The 18,295-nt window shown below is 39.3% G+C and overlaps 1 protein-coding gene across 1 annotated transcript in view; it reads right to left on the bottom strand.

The window, feature by feature from the left end:
• Positions 1-18,295, bottom strand: part of gmds (GDP-mannose 4,6-dehydratase) — a 153,478-nt gene that overhangs the window by 121,350 nt on the left and 13,833 nt on the right. The window contains exons 3-4 of the mRNA XM_037115781.1: positions 17,616-17,703; positions 17,167-17,276 (exon numbers count right to left, since the gene is read on the bottom strand). Of these exons, the coding sequence (XP_036971676.1) occupies positions 17,167-17,276; positions 17,616-17,703 (198 nt within the window). The remainder of the gene's footprint in view (positions 1-17,166; positions 17,277-17,615; positions 17,704-18,295) is intronic.

Raw genomic sequence — 18,295 nt, 5'->3', positions numbered from 1 at the left:
ACAAAGACGAAAGAAATGTTGTGTTGTGTTGTGCTGTGCTGTGTTCAATGTTCTCCAGACTTCCATTATTCTCAGAAAGAGAAGAGCTCTCTCCAAGTTCTGGTCAGCTTAGGGTTTTTGGTTTTGTGTGTCTGAATGTGTCCCTTTTCCTGCTCCTATTCTATTGTCAGTTTTTATTTCTTCAATTTAACTAACTACGGGGCGTTTTTGAGGTCTTTCCAGCTTTTATAGAAACCTTCAAACTGGTGCTGTGTGCATATACTCTAACTAAAGAGGACTGACAAAGGTGGTTGAAATGTATTTCTATTACTAGTACAACCATTGAATCAAGGCTTATTATAGAGCTTAATTATACAATATGATTCTAAGTAGTGTTTGTAAAGTTTTATTGAAAATTTTTATTGATTAATTCAGTGAATATCAATATTGTACATAGAGCAGAAGAACGCCTTTATCTGAACTTAGTTAAGTAACATGTTTCCAACTTTAACTCAAATGTTACCTATATCATAAAACACTGATTTTGACATACTACTTAGTAATATAGATCTACTCCTGCATAGCATAGGACTCCTAACATAAATGAGCTAGTTTGAAAGTTACTTTTCCCACAAATCACATTTTAGCGCTGCAACAATTAGTTAATTAATCAATGAGTCAATCTAAGGGCAATACATCTCAATTAGCTGGTTATAGCTTCTTCAATATGAGGATTTATGACAAGAAATTGGTCTTTGGGTTTTAATAATCAATATAATTGTTAAGACGTGGTCCTGTTAAAAAAAAATAAAGGGATTACTGTCACATTACTAGGTTTGTTCATTTACCCTTGATGTATTTGACAAAAATATCATTCAAATAGCATTATGACTGAACCTTGGCTACTCTTAAAATTGTCACTTACATTTACATACGTTGTATGACAAACACAATAAAACCATTTCCACTAACCCTGGACTCCTTTAACCCATCAAAAGCCTAAAAGAAATCTTAAATTTCTAATTGTTTCTTTTCTGCTGTCCTTTGCGTGAGTGTGCATCTTGCCTTTAGTTTAAAAAAATCACAGCTATTGATCATATTCTACCAAGCGATTTCTTAACATGTCTAAGCGCTGCATAATGACAGAAATCTGTGTCATACCGAGTTATTTGAGAATGACAACACAACAACACACAGGACTCTTTAAATTAAAAAAAATTACAATAACATCCAGAGCGTGATTCATAAATCTGCAGAAATAAGGACCAGTAGCATGGAGACTTCACATGTAGTTATGATGGGTCGTGTTTTCTTACTCAACCCACAAGTCAAAGTCAATAAATGAGAAAAGAACCAACTATAACCATGAAACAGGCCTGCAACAGTACAGTTACCCTTGGCTAACTCTATGTAGCACTAACGTGTGTGTGTGTGTGTGTGTGTGTGTGTGTGTGTGTGTGTGTGTGTTTGTGTGTTGTCCCTCCCCAGGGCGGTGAGGTGCTGACTGACACTCTAGTAATGCCTCCGTGTCTCTTAAACCTGAGCGGGGTCCACACACACATGCTCATACGTTCTTTCATTCTCTCGAGTCCTTGTCTGCCAAAACGATGCAAGTTAAGACACAATCCAGAGTAACAAAAGACTCTGCAACTGACTCCAAAACTGTTCTGCACCGGCAGGCATCAGCAGTTCTGCAGGCTCGCGCTGTACCTCACAAATATTCATATGCTCAGGAGTATAAGTAAAGCATGTTTTAGAAGTATTACATTCAACATTCTAATGATGAGGTTAGAAACTTGTGGTCTAATAATTGTATCAACTATCCTATTAAACAATAAATCTATTGTCAATGAAGTTACTCAATAGATGCAAACCTAAGGGTGAGGATGATCTGCATAGTACACATCATCATTAATAAATACTTATTTTTTAGTTAACTATAACTTAGTTTGGTTTTCTCACTGTTAATAAAGAAATGCTTATAAACATGTATCAAGCAAGTGTAACTGTTCATAAACATCAGTTGTAACTTAATAAATGGTTTATAAAGCATTTCATTGTGAAATAATGATACGAGTTTAGTTACTTACACTTTTACCATATATTGGTGATGGTTATCATAAAGTGTTACCTATCCTCCTGGAATAGCCAAAAAATTAACAGTCCTAACTATTGAAACCAGAATGTGGTAATTTTCCGATACTATTAAAAGTTTCTCTCGAAACAACAATACTTTTGTGATGCCAACCAAAATTTGTCTGTGGCATCCAGTCTCTGAACTTTTCAAGTACTAAAAGTCAACATCAAGTGCCTGGTCTAGTGGTTAATCTTGGCTTTTCCTTTAATCAATACTTCCTGATTTAGAATTAAAATGCTGCTCGTTTCAAACAGCACCTCACAAACAGTTAACACACAAGAAGAGTTATGCTCTTGAAACAACTTCGAGATGCTCCCACGACAGTGTCTCCACATGCTGAACTGGCTGTGTATCAAGTACAGTACACAGCGTCACACCTGTGTATGATGGCGGCGGAGGTTTCTGGCGAACGCGACCATGTTTTTGTTCGAGTTCCACAGTTTACAGCCTTGCCGCCTGAGGCACGACAGTTTAATTTGAGTATAATAAGATCAGCACGACAGATTGGTTTCTCTGCAGCGGGCGAGACGCTTGACTTTTATTACAACAGGCATCACTTGGAGCCTATTATTGTTAACGTTTAGCCGCTGTGGTGGTGGCCTGCGCTGGCCACACATGTATAAACACACTGAGCTTCGATTACTGAGCCCGCTCGTCGCCAGAGCAGATATTACCATGGCAGTGGCACGGATATGTAGGAAAGATTTAGCATGGGAAGACTGAATCCCAGGTGTATGTGTGCATGTGTGTGTAATGGCTGTTACTGTCAAAATGACTGGCCGGTAAGGGGAAAGTGTGAACGCTGCCTTGGACAGTGTTTGTGTTTCTATGGACTTTTTTTCCCCTGTCATTATGTTCAAAATTGGGGGAAGGAATGCTTGGGGGAACTGTTGAGAATCTCAGGGGACCCTAAACCTTCGCTGCTATGCTACAGCTACACTCTGACACCCCAATTATGACAAAATCACCTACAGCAGAGAGAAAAAGACGAAGCCTAACATTAGACGCATTTGGGAACGCTCAGAAAAAATAATACAACACCCACTCTTCCCTGTCCAATTGTTCAGTGTGTCTGTCTGTGTGTGTGTGTGCGTCTGCGTGCAAGTGTGCTTGCATGCGTGTGCAGAGAAAAGCAAAGAAAAGAGTGTTTTCTTTGGAGTTTGCCAACACTGCACGCACAGACAGAGGAGAGCAGAGATTATCTTGACTAATCGTGCTCTGCCCTTATCATCACCCACTCACCCGCCTCACCCCACACAGGGACTTAGATTGGCGCCCCAAATGGTTTCACATACAACGCCGACGTTTGCACACTCTTTCTGACACGTTTCGCAAAAAAAATACACACGCACAAATATCAGTCATATCTCAGGGTCACTTCCTGCAGCTTAAGCATGTCTGCGATGCGCCATCCGTTAAGAGGGCACTTTCAAAAGTGATTTACACAGCTGAGAGGGGGCCCGCCACGGCTTCAACCTAAAGAAAACAGCTCTGAGATGTTTTTGACTGCAAAATGGTTTTCTGCTCATCCCTGACACAGCAACATGGTCTACTTCTGAAAACAAGTATCTAGTCCTGACGTGACTGGTCATTACAATCATTTATTATTACCCTCTCAAATGAGAGGGTTTGCTGTTTTTCTGTATTTTATACCATTGTAAATTGATTTTCTTTGAGTTTTGGTCTGTTTGTGATAAAAAAAAAGCACTTTGCATTATCTTAAACATCATCTTCTCTGGGAACTTTGGGGATCCTAGAACATCATAATTAAGGGCCAACTTAACTTACTTAGGAAAACTTGCTCTTGGAGCAAGCTGTTGTAGCTGAGTTGGTTAAGTAAAGGACTCTTGTCCACAAGATAGGATTTGTGTCCCTTTCACAACATTACACCATTAATATTACACAATGGTGACTTATTTTTTCCCCATTTCTTTTGAGTTTTCTTTCAATGTTTGGTTAGGTTTAGGAAAACATCTACAATCTTAAACATTTATTTGAAAGGATAACTTCTCAAAGCATATATTTCTAGCCATTTTCCCCTGCAATCGGGATGATATTTGATGCCAATAAAAGCTCCAGAACAGCTACTAAACTGTCAAATTACCAATGTTAGAGAATAATTTCCAATCTGTTTAGAGACAGTGTTACCATTTCATAGTTTTCCCACTAGGGGATCATGACAGTTTTTTTTGTTTTTGCTTTTTTGTTTTTTTGTTTTTTTTTCCCCAAAAGTAAACTGTGCCACTCAGGACTTTTTTGGTCACAAATCCATAATTATAAGAGGGTCATTTAATGAAAAATTTTGGCTGATATACACAATTATTCGATTTTAAACGTGTGACTGTCATTACGGTGTCAGCCTAAAAAAATCCTGTATCCATCAGGTACAGTTACAATTGAAAAAATTACCAAGAGATTATTTGATGAAGAAATAATTGTTAACCGCAGCCTTAGAGATAACCTCTGTTCAGTTTCTCTTTATGTTAAATGATTACGCCACAGCTAGCTGATTTATGTGATGATGATGAATCCAGGTTGGATTCAAACAAAAACAAATACAGGAATCTGTCTGCAGGATGAGGCTGAGAGGTTACAAGCTTTAAGTCAACAGCTGGAAGTTGGCGGCTGACAGCTCAGCACTCTTCTGCCTCACATGTCCATCAGCCTCATCCCGCCTGTCCATCCGTCCTGCTAACCTGGCCCACCAGACGCCAGTGCTGGTGATTAATGGTGCCGTGGAAAACTGAAAACCATTCTTCTCAGTGACACAATCAACAGAGCCATTCATCACACTTTGCCACCAGCCTCTCATGCTGCCGGAGACATTTCTCATCACTGCTGTTAAAACCCGTACTAATGATGATGATGAGGAGGAGGAGTAATCATGATCATAACTACAGTCATACAGCAGCCAGAGGCTGAGGAGCGACCTTTTACACCTTTAAATGATCCAGAGACACAAAAAAAAGTCCAGATAAAGATAATACTGAAATTTTCCACAGTAGTTAAGATGGAAAAAGTGAGAGGCAAAGTGGCCGAGGCAGGAAGGCAGAAACACAAACAATGAACAAGTGCCGATAGTTTGATTAATGATCAGTTTTTCTGTTTGCCACTCATATATCTGGCAGCACCAAACAGTTGGACAGAAAATCTGAGACACAAGTGTGACAACACACACATGCACAGACATCCCGATTCACACACACGCTCAATGACAAGAGGTTAACAACAATGATATGAAGAGGGGCATTTTCTATGTTGAATACACATTTCAATCATTATCTATATTGAGGACAATTATACTCATAAAAGTTGCCTAAAATAATACTGCATATAACATCTCACAAGTCAACTAGCATGGTTAACATAAGTAACAGCGCTTTGTTTTTTTACACAACAATATTTGACTTGGAAGACATGACAGTTCAGTACAATTCTAAGTTTTCCTGAAAGCGAGGGTAGCAATGTGTAATCAACTAGTCACGCACATCCTTGGTTTTGCTCTGTGGCTTTTTCTCATGGTTTGGCTTTGGCCCGTTAGTTCCAAGTGAGAAAAGTCTTAGTGCTGCAGCATATAATGATATTTCGGACAATAGAGTGCTTCCAACCTTGTGGTGACAGTTTGGGGAAAGTCCCTTTCCTCGTTCAACGAGAGAATGTCTATGCACAAAGCAAGAGCCATATAGAAACGTTTTTTTTTTGTTTGTTTTTTTTTGTTTTTTTTCAGTTTGGTGTGCAGGATCTTGACTCGCCTGCACAAAACCCTGACCTCAACCCTATCCAACATCATTAGGATGAACTGGAGCAGTTGCTGTGAGCTAGACGTTATGCTGTCTGTAATATTGGATTACTACAATTAAGATTTTCTAACTCCAAAATATTGGCTCAAGGAAAACAAAAAAAAAACATATGCCTAATGTCAACCAAAGTCTGTAATAAGGAGCGAATCCCAGAAGAGAGGAGGCTGTCACAGCAGCAGACTGATGCTCATCAATTTGGACATGTTTAACATACATGAATGAAATGTTTGGGTGTCTGTACACTTTTGGCAATGTAGTAGATTAACATGTATTTTATTCCTTTTGTGAGTAAAGTCTCATTGTGGTTTATCTTTTTGTCTCACTTTGTGCTTATAAGAGTCGTCTATTATAGGTACTTCAAAGAGTTCAATAATATCATTGAAAATGAACAGTAAAATTACAAATCAATAGTTACAGGTGTTTAGACAGAGTTATAGTGTACATATTATGTTGCTGGAAGGGCGAAAGTATCATACAAGTTAAATTTGTGTTTTACATGATTTAAGGGGATGTCAGTTGACCCCAAAAATGTCAGAACTTTGACTCAAAACAGATCAATGTGAAGAAGGTGCATATTTTACACTGTTCACTGAGCAGATGTTAACATCCCTTTCTCTCTGAGAATAAAGGCCTGTTTGTTTGGCTGACATGAGACAAGGTAAGAGTGGCCCAACCCTTCACACAGGTATGACAGCCTGATTTAAAGCTTCAATTAAATCACAAAGGCAGCAGCCTAATCACAGAAAGCAGCTCCAGAAAATAAAATCCCACACTGTACAAAAACACATTCATTAAGTCACCCAAAGACTAAAACAATTACACTCATCTAGATAAGCATCTAATGTCGTAACTCATCCACCTCTCGCCCACTTCTCAGCTCGTCTCTGCCCTCAATTCCAACTGTGCCTCTCCTCTCTTTGTTTTTCTTCCCCGATCATCACTCCATGATGTTATCCAAACAAGTGAGATCATAGCTCATTACAGCAGGCTTTTGTAAATAGAGTGCAATCCTCAAATTACCCAACAGACACAGGTACGTAAGCGTGGAACATGGAGTACACTCACACTCGCCCCACAATATTTAAAAGGGAACAATTACCGATGTTGACGCTCTTGAAGAGAATTTACAGATTGTGAAATAACAATTACACCGTCCTTTTGAGGGGCTCTGTCTTCCTTCCAAAGTTGGAGTACATCATCATTTTCCTTTTGAAACAGTAGCTTGTGAGCTGTGTACAAGCAGGATCTGACCATGATCTGAATAACAACTCCAAACAAACGCCTGAACCAAACAACACGCCATTAGCAGGGGAAGGGTTGGTGTGTGTGTGTTGTGTGAGGGTGTGGACACACAGCGGAGAGTGGGCAGCAGCAGTCAGGACTTGTGTTCGCAGATTAGCAACAGTGTTTACTGTGAGTAATGACTTTATGTCACTCGTGGAAGGACTGAGTGAGGCTGCATCTTTTCACTGTGTGTCACAGCCAGTGTGGGAGTTTGGGGATAAAGTGTAATTACGAGGCTGTGCTGATGACAGAAGAAGGAGATATTATGACTGATTTTCTTCGTGAAATAATAATAAAATTTAAGTCTGGGTGCAGTTTCACAGTCAAACAAGTGAAAAAAGACCAAATAAATTTGCAGATCTGTTCACACATCTTCACTAAGCCTTTCTGCTTGTGGGCATGTTTACAGTGAGTCTGCACACAAAAATCCCTTTGTACACTCATATAATGTCTGAGTAAACACTGCTATGTGTGCACACTAGAGAAAAATACCAATACTGACAAATCTCTATGTCAACGGAGCTGCGTGCCTCACTGTTCATTGTGTAAACTCGGTTTGATCGAACGCTATGTTGGACTCATGCATGTATTTTTGTCACAGGTGCAATGAACCCATCAGATCAGAATAAACACCACACAGCATGTGCACAAAGCATACATGCAACCCAGACTGGAGATATGTTTCTTCTGGGTGCAGCTGACTCAATATAACAGTCGCATTTGAAGCATAAGAAGCCATCCGTGAAGCCACAGTGTGAATTCACGAAAAACCAAACCTTACCGTGAAGTCCTGTGGAGAACATCTACATCATCCAAACTACAGACATACAACTGAGATGAGAGATATCCTCATCTTAACGTCAAAGACAATCAAATATGCCAAGAGTAGGAACTATTGTGATGGCTGTTCAGTTAAAGTATATTTAAAATATATTTATACCAATCTTTTGCTAGTTCCTGGCATCAAGGTTTGGTTTGTGTATCAGGAAGTGTCCTCTAATGGGTCCCTGTTCTTATGAGCTGCTTTCATCCACACAATCAAGATTAAATGAGGTGACCAAACACAATCTGTTACATATCTCGTTCATATTGCTTTTAACTTGTTAAAACGTAAAACTTCTTTCTGTCAGTGTTCATTTATTTTACACTGTTAAGTGTCATTAGCTTGCAATTTCCTTAGTCCAATTCCTCATGAACCATGATACCTTATCATTACAGTTTTTGCTGTACCATTTGATTAAGGTGTTCTTAAAAAGCAGGTTTTCAGAATTTTAGACAAAATACAGGACATGTTGGGAATAATGCTCATAAGGTGACAATGTTTCCTAGCATGTGTACGTTACCATAAATGTACTCATCATTCAACTCTGCAGGATATATAATCATGTTTTCTTTTGGCTTCTAGTATTTATGTGGAGACAGAGATATTTATAGATACCTACAAACATAGACTTTAATTGCAGATTAGGTCTAATTATCAAGAAAAACAATATGTAGGAGGAGGAAGAGTTCTTGGAATTAGCTGATGAAGAATCTGTTCAGCTTGGACATGTCTTGTTCACAACAGGTGGAGCTCCTGAGAAACCATTACAGAACATCCATGAAGCCCTGAAGCTGATTATTATTTTTATTGCTAAATGTCTCCCTGGAGGATATAGCAACAGGAAGATTGATGACTTTGATAAATATTTAGTGTAATCCCTGGTTACCGTTGTCACACTTCAGCTCTTCCCTCTTACTAACTACACCAAACTAATTAAGCACTTAGTCCCAACTTGGAGTGTTTACTGTGGTGTGTATCGTACCAACAAACACACTACGGGCAACCGCCAGCCACAGGTAATAATAGAATAAATGACACAAGGTAAAAGGGATGAAGAAAAGGGGGGGAGGTGATGGAGGAGATGGAGAAACATTGAACACAGATCCAACCTTCCTAAAATAGAATCCTCAGTAGCAACACTTCAGACCTCTTTCATGTCCAACTTTTCTATTTCTTGTTCTTTTAGACTGAAAAGCAGGCACGAATTCTAAAACTGTAACCCTGTAAAATAACTTCACCTCTTATTTATCTACTGTAGCTGTAGAGGAGCTGTAATGTGACAGCCAGACCTGCAGAGGGCCCGATCCAGAGGAATGCTTCAATTGTTGAAACAAAGTTAAACCACAGAGTAGTAGTAGCAGTTCCAACTACAACTAAATCTTAGTTTGGATTTGATGTGCATCTTTAGGATTATTATTATTATTTCAGACAGTTGTGCAACATTCCAATTATTCTTTTCCAGAGCGCAATGCAGCAATTTCGAAATCAGTCCAAAACCCCCAAAATTCAGTTTACTGTCACAAATGACAAAAAGAGGCAAATCCACACACTTGAGAAGTTGCAACTAGAGAAAAATACAATTGCTTGTTTTGTCAAACCAACAGTAAAAAAGTCAAATGTATTCTCACAGTTGAGAAGCTTTGACTAGCAAATGTTTGGTATTTTTGCTTTGTGAGTTATTCATTGATCAATAATGACTACCAAAATTGTGATTACCTGGATTTCTTTATTCTTAATTCGTCGTTCAGCAGTTTATTCTTATGTCTATTCATCTTTAAAGCAGTCACAATCAAATTTCACAATTATAGTGTGTGTCAATTTTTGTAATTTTTATGTTGTGGTCTATTTTAAAACCATTAAAGCAATTTCTCTTTTCAACAATTACTTAAGATAGAGAGATTCTATAGAAACCCATCTGCTCACACCAGAGTAGGACCTGTTGCTGCTTATTACCTGGCTGTGTCAGGGGACTCATCCACAGCAGCTCACTGCTGCCATCTATAAATCACAGGTGAAACTACATCTGCAGTTTGTTTAGGCTTCTGTATGTCACATGAACAAGGCAGTTAATCTGGAATATTTGTGGTTTGATTTAAGATACAGACTTAGATGCAATCATATTTAGCTTTGTGATGCTATTTATTGACTCCATGTATTTACTTAACAAACCTCAAAAAGTCCCCCCAACCATCCCCAGCCCCCTCCCTCCACCCCTCTCCTCCTTTCCCAAACTGCATGTTTCCATGTGTTACAACCTTGCTGGAAAACAGAAAAAGAACTGACTCATGAGTGGAGCAACAAATCTGACCCACAGAGCACAACCACAAAACATTCCCTGACTCTGGACGAGGAAAGTGCAGACTTGTTTCTCTTGGCACTGAGGAGTCTATTCTTAAGCTAAAGTTCACTTTCGGCCCAGGCCAGGCAGGCTGTCTTCTTGTATGATCGCCTAACCTTTCAAAACAGGGATCGGCCTGCTCAGGGAGCTATTCTGACCGCTGACTACCAGGCCACCAACGCGACACAGTCCTGCTTCTGCTCATTCAAAAGGTGGGACGCATGAGAAAATGTGGGCGCTGAGATAATGCTGCATCGCCATTGGGCCAAAACCACCAGGCCTCTGATTTTGAAAGGCAATTTTAAAACAATGGAAAACATGGCACCTTAAATACACACAAACCGCACACATGCAGCTAATGAGTCCTAAGAGACAGAAAACACATACTTCTGTGGGGAGTGCGCTAATTTGGTTTTAAGGCGAGTCTATCCCAGCAAGACACACACTGCTGCAAGCGTGCCATTGAGGGCTGATTGGACGGGAATAACGTAAACACCAATCAGGGGGTGAGTAAACCCAGCCAATGGGCTGTTAAAGAGATGAGACCGCTCATCATTCACTGAGGGGTTCACGAAATGTTTAGCGCTGTCCTGAAGAAACCAGATTTCTCCAAAAAGTTTTGTGCTCTCAAGAAAAACCTTGTTTGCATCAAAGAAATATTGAAATCAAATAATGTTTTAACACAAGACGCAAGAGAATAAAGAACTGTAATTTACAAAACTGTCACTGTTGTTCTGTTAAAAAATGGATTAATGCTTGACAAAGATTGTACATTACAACGTATTTCAGGGAAAATGCCTACAAAATGTAACTGTACTGTTAATGTCAGGTTTTCTCTAAAATGTCCTCCATTGTGAACAAAGACTAGATTTTTGGGAGCATCTGATGGATTTTAGAAAGTGTTCTACCTTTTCCTACATGTCTTTGCCCATGTCCATTTTGTTTTTTCAGAGTTTTAACTACTAACAAGGTCAAAGATTTATTTCATTTCATTAAAACATGTAGTTGATATCTGGTCAGCTAAATGTTTTTCTCATCATAATGTGATGAAAATACATTTGTGAAACAATCTAACTGATTTTTAAAAGGGTTTAAAAGCAAGGTAGGAGAAATTTATATCGTCCCTTGAAGGCCATGTTCCTGTAAAACTGAAACCATTTATGAACTTGCAGATTTGGTACTTACACACTATACTCACTATCCTGTGTAAATACATTTTCCCCAAAATGTCATCTGTTCATGATCTAACAAAAAATAGTCTTGTTCTTGAAATAATCCTGAATATTTGTAAGTTTCTTTAGACTCAGAATGAGGGAATTTGGTGTGTAACTTTTTTGACGATTTACTATAAAAGCTAATTTTGTGTGCAAAGTTTACACAAATTTTATGAACTACAGAAAAATTTGGAACAAAGATTTTAGAAAATGTGATTCTGAGGTATTCGAATGGTGTTATGAAGCATTTTATTAGGCCAACAAATAGATGAAGTTGGGTCTGCACAACTATCCTCACTGTTCTGTGAAAATCATGTTTCACAAAAATGCCAAGACGTAACAAAAGCATTTGTGTTTAAGCTTTGTGACAATACATTTTTCAGATGATTAAATGGGTTTTTCAAAGGTTTATTTGACCTTTGCGGCCGGAAAGTTTTGGGATTTATTGTTGTTGTCCTGTAAATACATGTCTCTAAAAAGTATCACAAATATTTATGCCATAATGGATTTTTATAGAGAATTTTATGAGCCTCAGATGAATAATCTCAATCCATAAAAGAGCATTTAATGCTTCAGTTTATCTGAAAACAAAAAACACCAAATTTGGAAGCAAAGTTTTCACTGCACAGTGAAGTTTGAGCAGAATTGAATAGAGAGGAAAATCTATCTTTAACAGTTCAAGGGTTAATAAAGCAGGAGATTTTTGCTGTAAGCACACAACAATATCCTCGAATTACACATCACAAATCAAAACAACTGAATCACATTACGAACAAGTTTTAAGGATTGCATAACTTGCCCACAAACTGTAGTAAGTACTGGTATTACCACTTAAACGGCACAATAGCTGCCTTAGGCCTATAAACACATCAACACACTGAGCAAACAGTGCAGAGCTTTGTAGGGAAACAGGCGTGTTAAATCCTGTGTGTGTCTCTGGCGTGGGAGACTCTGCAAACCCGGATGAGGGAGAGACCAAAGGGTAGCAGAGAGAGATCGAGCTGAAAGAAGATAATAGGACGATGATAAGGAGGAATTCGGATATGGATAATGAAGGATATACATGAAGGAAGTCTGTCTCCTGAATGCAATCTGCACGTTTGTCTTCAAAAGCCACCAAGAACAATGACATGGAAACCAAGTGCTGCCTCATTACATATACCCTCTGTACCTCCCTAAACTCTTTCCACCTTCTCCATCAACTCTCCCCCCCCCAGTCATGTCAGTCTTCTTGTCATGAGAGAGGTGTGTTAATAATTCAGCCCATCTCCCCATGCGTCTGCTGTGACAGCTGCAGGTGGGAGAATTCGCACAGAGAGAGCGACGTTGAGGGGTTTTGTTCACGGTTTTCCTGTGAAGCGCTTCAGTGGGAGAACATAATGGGGTCGTGTTGAACCCTCATATGCAGAACAGATTACTGTGAGCAGCCCGTAAGCACTTCTCCATTCGTTTTTTTGTTCATGCATATTTCACGAGGGCAGTTTCCAAAATATTCAATTTGTGTTATTGACAGAAAGATGCATAATTCATGAACGGTTGTGTTTTTCTTTTTTTAGGAGTGGATTGGTCTGCCTTTTTCTATTGGGCTTTTTGTCAGAACAAAGACATCAAATCCATCCTGTTTCAAGCATAGAAAACACTGTATAATGGAAAACAGGTTTAAATTTCTATCTTGGAGACCCCCCACAAAAAAGACCAGTCCGGTCTCTTTTGGTCATTGAAGCCCACAGACTACACACATTACCTACACAACTACACGAGTCCCAACTGACCACAAACCTGTCAATCAAACCCGCATTCCTGAAGGTTTCTGACCACAAAAGCAACAAGACACAGAAGAGACTCTGGATGAAGTTACAGATGTGAGAAAAAGGCAGGTTTGTACATTTTGGACAACAAACTGGGACTGACAAACTTTGTAGGGTTTTTTTTTTAGATAATCTTGGAGCGTTAAACCATGCTATATAACACAAGTATTAAATAGGAATGGTTTGTTTAAGGTATAAGGCTAATAATTGGACAAGCTTATTAGAGTGAGCTTATTAGAGTGATATAGAGTTTGAGTGGAGTTCTCATCTATAGACAGAGGGAAGTTTGTATGAGGAGATTGAGGGTTAATTTCAGCCAAGTTAACAGCAACAGTCTATACATGGCCATGTCTGTCGGTCGATTGACCCAACCACCCCTTCATGACAGATGGATTACATGCCATGACAGCCATGAAATTTGGTTTAGATATCCATGGTGCCGAGAAGATGAATCTAATGAGATCCTCTGATACCAGCAAAGGTAGGTTGCTGGTATAAGAGGTTGTTTAATAGTTTTAGTTTATGAGCAAATATTTGCCAGACCAATGACATTCTCATCAACCTCAGCTTCACACGTGTTTACTGTTTCGACATTACAATGGTTATCATCGTCCACATTGGTATTCAAATACCTATCCAAAGCATTGATTGGTTACACGTCAGAGTAACAGCCTCAAGTTACACCATTGATCACCCAAAGTCGAAGCCTATAGAAGGTAGAAGCGACAGCTCATTGGGCTTTAGAGAAAACGCAGCACACAACTGTGTTGGCAAAGTTTTAACTGCAACTCTGCATCGAGGGTTCAGGGAAATATAACTTTAAAAACTCACAGCGGAAGGAAAACTGTATTTCAGGTTGCCCAGTAGCTCAGATGGTAGCGCTCGTACCCCATGTGCAAAGGCTGTGACCCGACAGCATGAGTGACTAGCCACAAATAAAATGGTGAACATGGCAAACACGACCTGCCAAACACAAGCATTTTAACATGTGGTTGTGTAAATGAGCATGGTACCTAAATCATGGTGTCTATAGATCCTTAGTCTTGTTACTTTTCACTTTCATAAAGGTGGTTGTAAATAAGATTATTTTGAAGCAATGGCAATGAGTAAAATTAGCAATCACTGTAAAATCACCAAGTAGGAACTGATGTATTTAACCTCACGGTCTCCTTTAGTCAGTTCACCACAAAGCATCTCAATTCCTTTGCAAATAATAGAGTAGCTCCCTGTTTGTACAATTAATCTTCAGAGCTTTGAAACTAAATCACTTTTCAGATGATGCTGATAGTCTATAATCCATCCCCATATCTTATACTAATGGAGTTACTGTAATAAACAACAAGGAAAATACTGTTTGTTGGGCATCTTTCCCAATGCTTAGGAATTTTACTTAAGGGAAAGACACCTGAGCACAAAGATCAAACAGATTAAGTCTTCTGCTGTTACGGTCACATAGAAAGACAGAATATCCCTTCCGTTTTGTTAATATGCTGTTCTTTTGATACTGCAGCTGGCTGCATTTCTTGCTCGCCAGTGTCCGTCCACTATTCCCTGTCCGCCTCCGCCCCTGCAGCATCAGAAAATAACCTTCACTCTGTTCTCAGTGATGACTCTCTACAACGGAAACCAGCACCCACACACACAGACGCACCATCTCAAACAGATACTACAACTCAAACTCCCCGGGTGAGTCTAATGAACGGGCCTCAGAAGGGATTCCCTGTAAGACAGGGGCTGATGGGAAGGGAGATGCTGAATAGCCAATGTGAGTGATCTTTTCCTCTGTGGTGGGCCGGACTGGAAATTGCTCAACACCACCGCTGCCAGTAATCCAGCGGCTCAGCTGTTCAGAGTGGCCAGCATGTGGTGAGGAGCCACCAGAGCGGGGTTTATTGGTGTGGAAACAAATAAACACAGTAGAGCCTCGCACAGGTATGGGATTTTCTGTCACTCTCAGTGTGTGTGTGTGTGTGTGTGTGTGTGCGTGTGTGTGTGTGTGTGGCCTGAGGATGATCTTCCATGTGGGAGGTGGGAGCAGAGTCACAGCTCCAGACCACAAAGGATGTGGAGAGAGGAGTCATCATTCTTCCCCTTCTCACTCATTCTCTCACTTTTTCTTCCTATCTGTGGTCATTTATTCGATTTCGTTTTCTGTATTTCCACTTCGTCAAACTTAGTTGTAGATACACTACTAGTCTTTTATCAATCACTTTTTAATTTTGTACGGTGTCCATTACAAAGACAGAGAAATAAGTTAAAATAAAAGAATTACTTAATTTTACATAACACTGAATCAAATGAATCTTAAGTCTTTTTCAGCGCATTTTTTGGTTTTATATCAGATTCACTATATGATCAGTATATGAACACTATGCTCAGAGCTTTCATCTTGTGCTGCAATGAAGGATTATAATATGGATTAATACATTTCTTTCACAGCTCATGTTAAGATAAAAATAGAAACATTTATTCCCATCTTCAGAGTCCTTGTTATGTCTTCCTCAAGGGTTGATCCAATACCAATATCAATACCAGCATTAGAAATGCCTCTGACACTGCCTAAAATGCTTGATCAGAGAAAGGCAGTTAAGCGTAGTTTATGTGTACGTCTGCTTTATCTGTTTAAAAGCAACTGTGCGCTAATATTTCAGCAATAACAACTCATCCTTTAGTATCACAATCATTTTGAAGGGAAGGGGAAAAGACTTCTGGTAGAGAAACCAGGAACTGTTTGGTATTTTGTTCACAATAATTGAGGAAACGGATTAATAGATTATCAAAACTGGGATTCAAAGACCGGAACCAAACTAATTTGAAGTGAACAATGAAATGATACCAAACTCATCCTGATGTGGTTGGATTCACTTAAGAAACAACTACTAAAAAGCAGTGGCTCCAGTAACATTACAAATAGCCTTATTATCTATCATCTGACTAAGCTCTTGGCTCAATATCCCACCCAAACCGCCATGGTGATGGAGGATCAGTGCTGCCTGGAGACTGTGTGTCAGATCCCAATGTGGAGGGGCAAGAGGAGGAGGAGGAGGGGGAGGAGGCGCCGAAGGATCTCCTGGGATCACCGCAGAGCTCCAAGACAAAAGGGACATTGTGGCACTGACTGACCCATCCAAGAAAACATTACTTCCTGTCCCATCAGCTCTGGCATCCTCTACACATGAGATGCTTACTTCCCAGAACTTAGAGTTATATTTTTGACATCATCTGCCGCTAAACACTTAGAGTCATTATTGACCAGATGTCAACACTGGCAGTCAAAAACAGTCAGCTACAGTATATTTGTAAAGGAGCTGGCATCCGCCAAGTTGCACTTTGACTTGACACTGACAGCAAAAACCCAAGTCAGGCAAAAGAAAAGTAGACAGTTAAAGCAGAGTATTGAAGGTGGTACATACAGTATATGTAGCTTTAAGCCCATTACAAGTCTTACTTTAACTGCCGACAGGGTAGAACTTCGTTAGTTATGCTGTGAAATTAAACTTACTATATCAAAGAAAATCAATGTCTGCCCAAGATACGGAAAAGCTACTTTCAAAACACAATGTCATCAGGAATGTAAAATAGTTTCAAATTTTCTATGACTGAAGTAGCTACGCATTTTCATGATTTTAAAGACTGCTTTCAGTCTTTTGAAACAAACCTATGATTCCAGGGAAGAGGAAGTAATATTCATTGGAAAAGTCATATCAGAAAAGTGATCTTCATTTTCACTTTGCAGTAAAGAACCAAGAGAGAGCAGGAGGTGCATTTGTGAGAAGACACTACCTTAACGTGACTCTGAGCACCCAGGTTGTAGATCTCCGTCGGCTTCACCTCATTGATGATCTTCACGAGGCACGTGCTGTCGGTCAGATCACCGTAATGCAGCTTCATGTCTGACAAGGGGAGGAAAAACCCATGCTGATACACTCACACAGTTCCTACAGTAATTTACACACATATGTCTTTCATACATTCACTCAAGGTGATTGGTTTCCAGAAAGAAAGAGAAGAAAACTCAACAGCTGCAGGTGTTGTGGTTCATGTGCTCTTAACAGCATCAGCCAGCTCTAAAATTTGCATGCCCCATTTACAGGGGTGAACAGAAAGTTTCAGCAGAACTATTTCAGTTGTGTATTAACCCAGGCAAAAGGTATAAAAGGTGCGAGATGATATCTAAAAGGGTTTTTTTCTGTATATTAACCAGACACAGGCTGTGTATGCAGGACACTCACTGTTGTCAGTGTGCGCATGACGGTCCCCGTAAAGATGCTCGATGCGACCTGTGTTGAAGGAGCTGGAACGGCGAATAATACCATGAACCTGTGAGTCAGAGAGAGATGAGAGTTATTCCTGTGCTATTCCTATCATTAACGATACAAAACATATTTTAATAGTTACTTTAAACTTAACAATAACATTACTTCAAAATAACCTTGCTTAAAGTATTTAACTTTATAGACTCTGCTCATATTGCATTCGAACAAAGTTTTAATGTTGTTAATTCAAACTAAAGGCAGCCTCTTCACTGTAAGACACTGCTGGTCATAGTTTTACTGTGCTGAGTTAGCCTTATATTTAAACATATGAGGAAGGATTTATTGTCAATAAAATTTCAATGCAACTTAGCTACAACAGCCATCAAAACTCAGAGACTCAAACATTGACCAGCAGAATGATGCAGTGGGATAGTAAAATATTCAAATATCACATTTTGCAGAACAAAATATTGCAAGGCTAATATAATACAAATCTAGGAGATACTTACAATTATATACACGATTATACATACAATCAGCGGGCAGTTGGCAATTATACTAAACAAACCTAAAGACACATGGCTCCATAGGACTCGCCCGACATAATCTAAGTCTCTGCAATCTCTGTGATCCAATTCGATTTGAAAAGATGTTAT

This window comes from Acanthopagrus latus, chromosome 11 (genome assembly GCF_904848185.1).
Source record: "Acanthopagrus latus isolate v.2019 chromosome 11, fAcaLat1.1, whole genome shotgun sequence".
Classification (NCBI taxonomy): domain Eukaryota; kingdom Metazoa; phylum Chordata; class Actinopteri; order Spariformes; family Sparidae; genus Acanthopagrus; species Acanthopagrus latus.
Note: the sequence above shows the minus strand (reverse complement) of the source record. Positions and strands in the feature narration are given on the sequence as shown.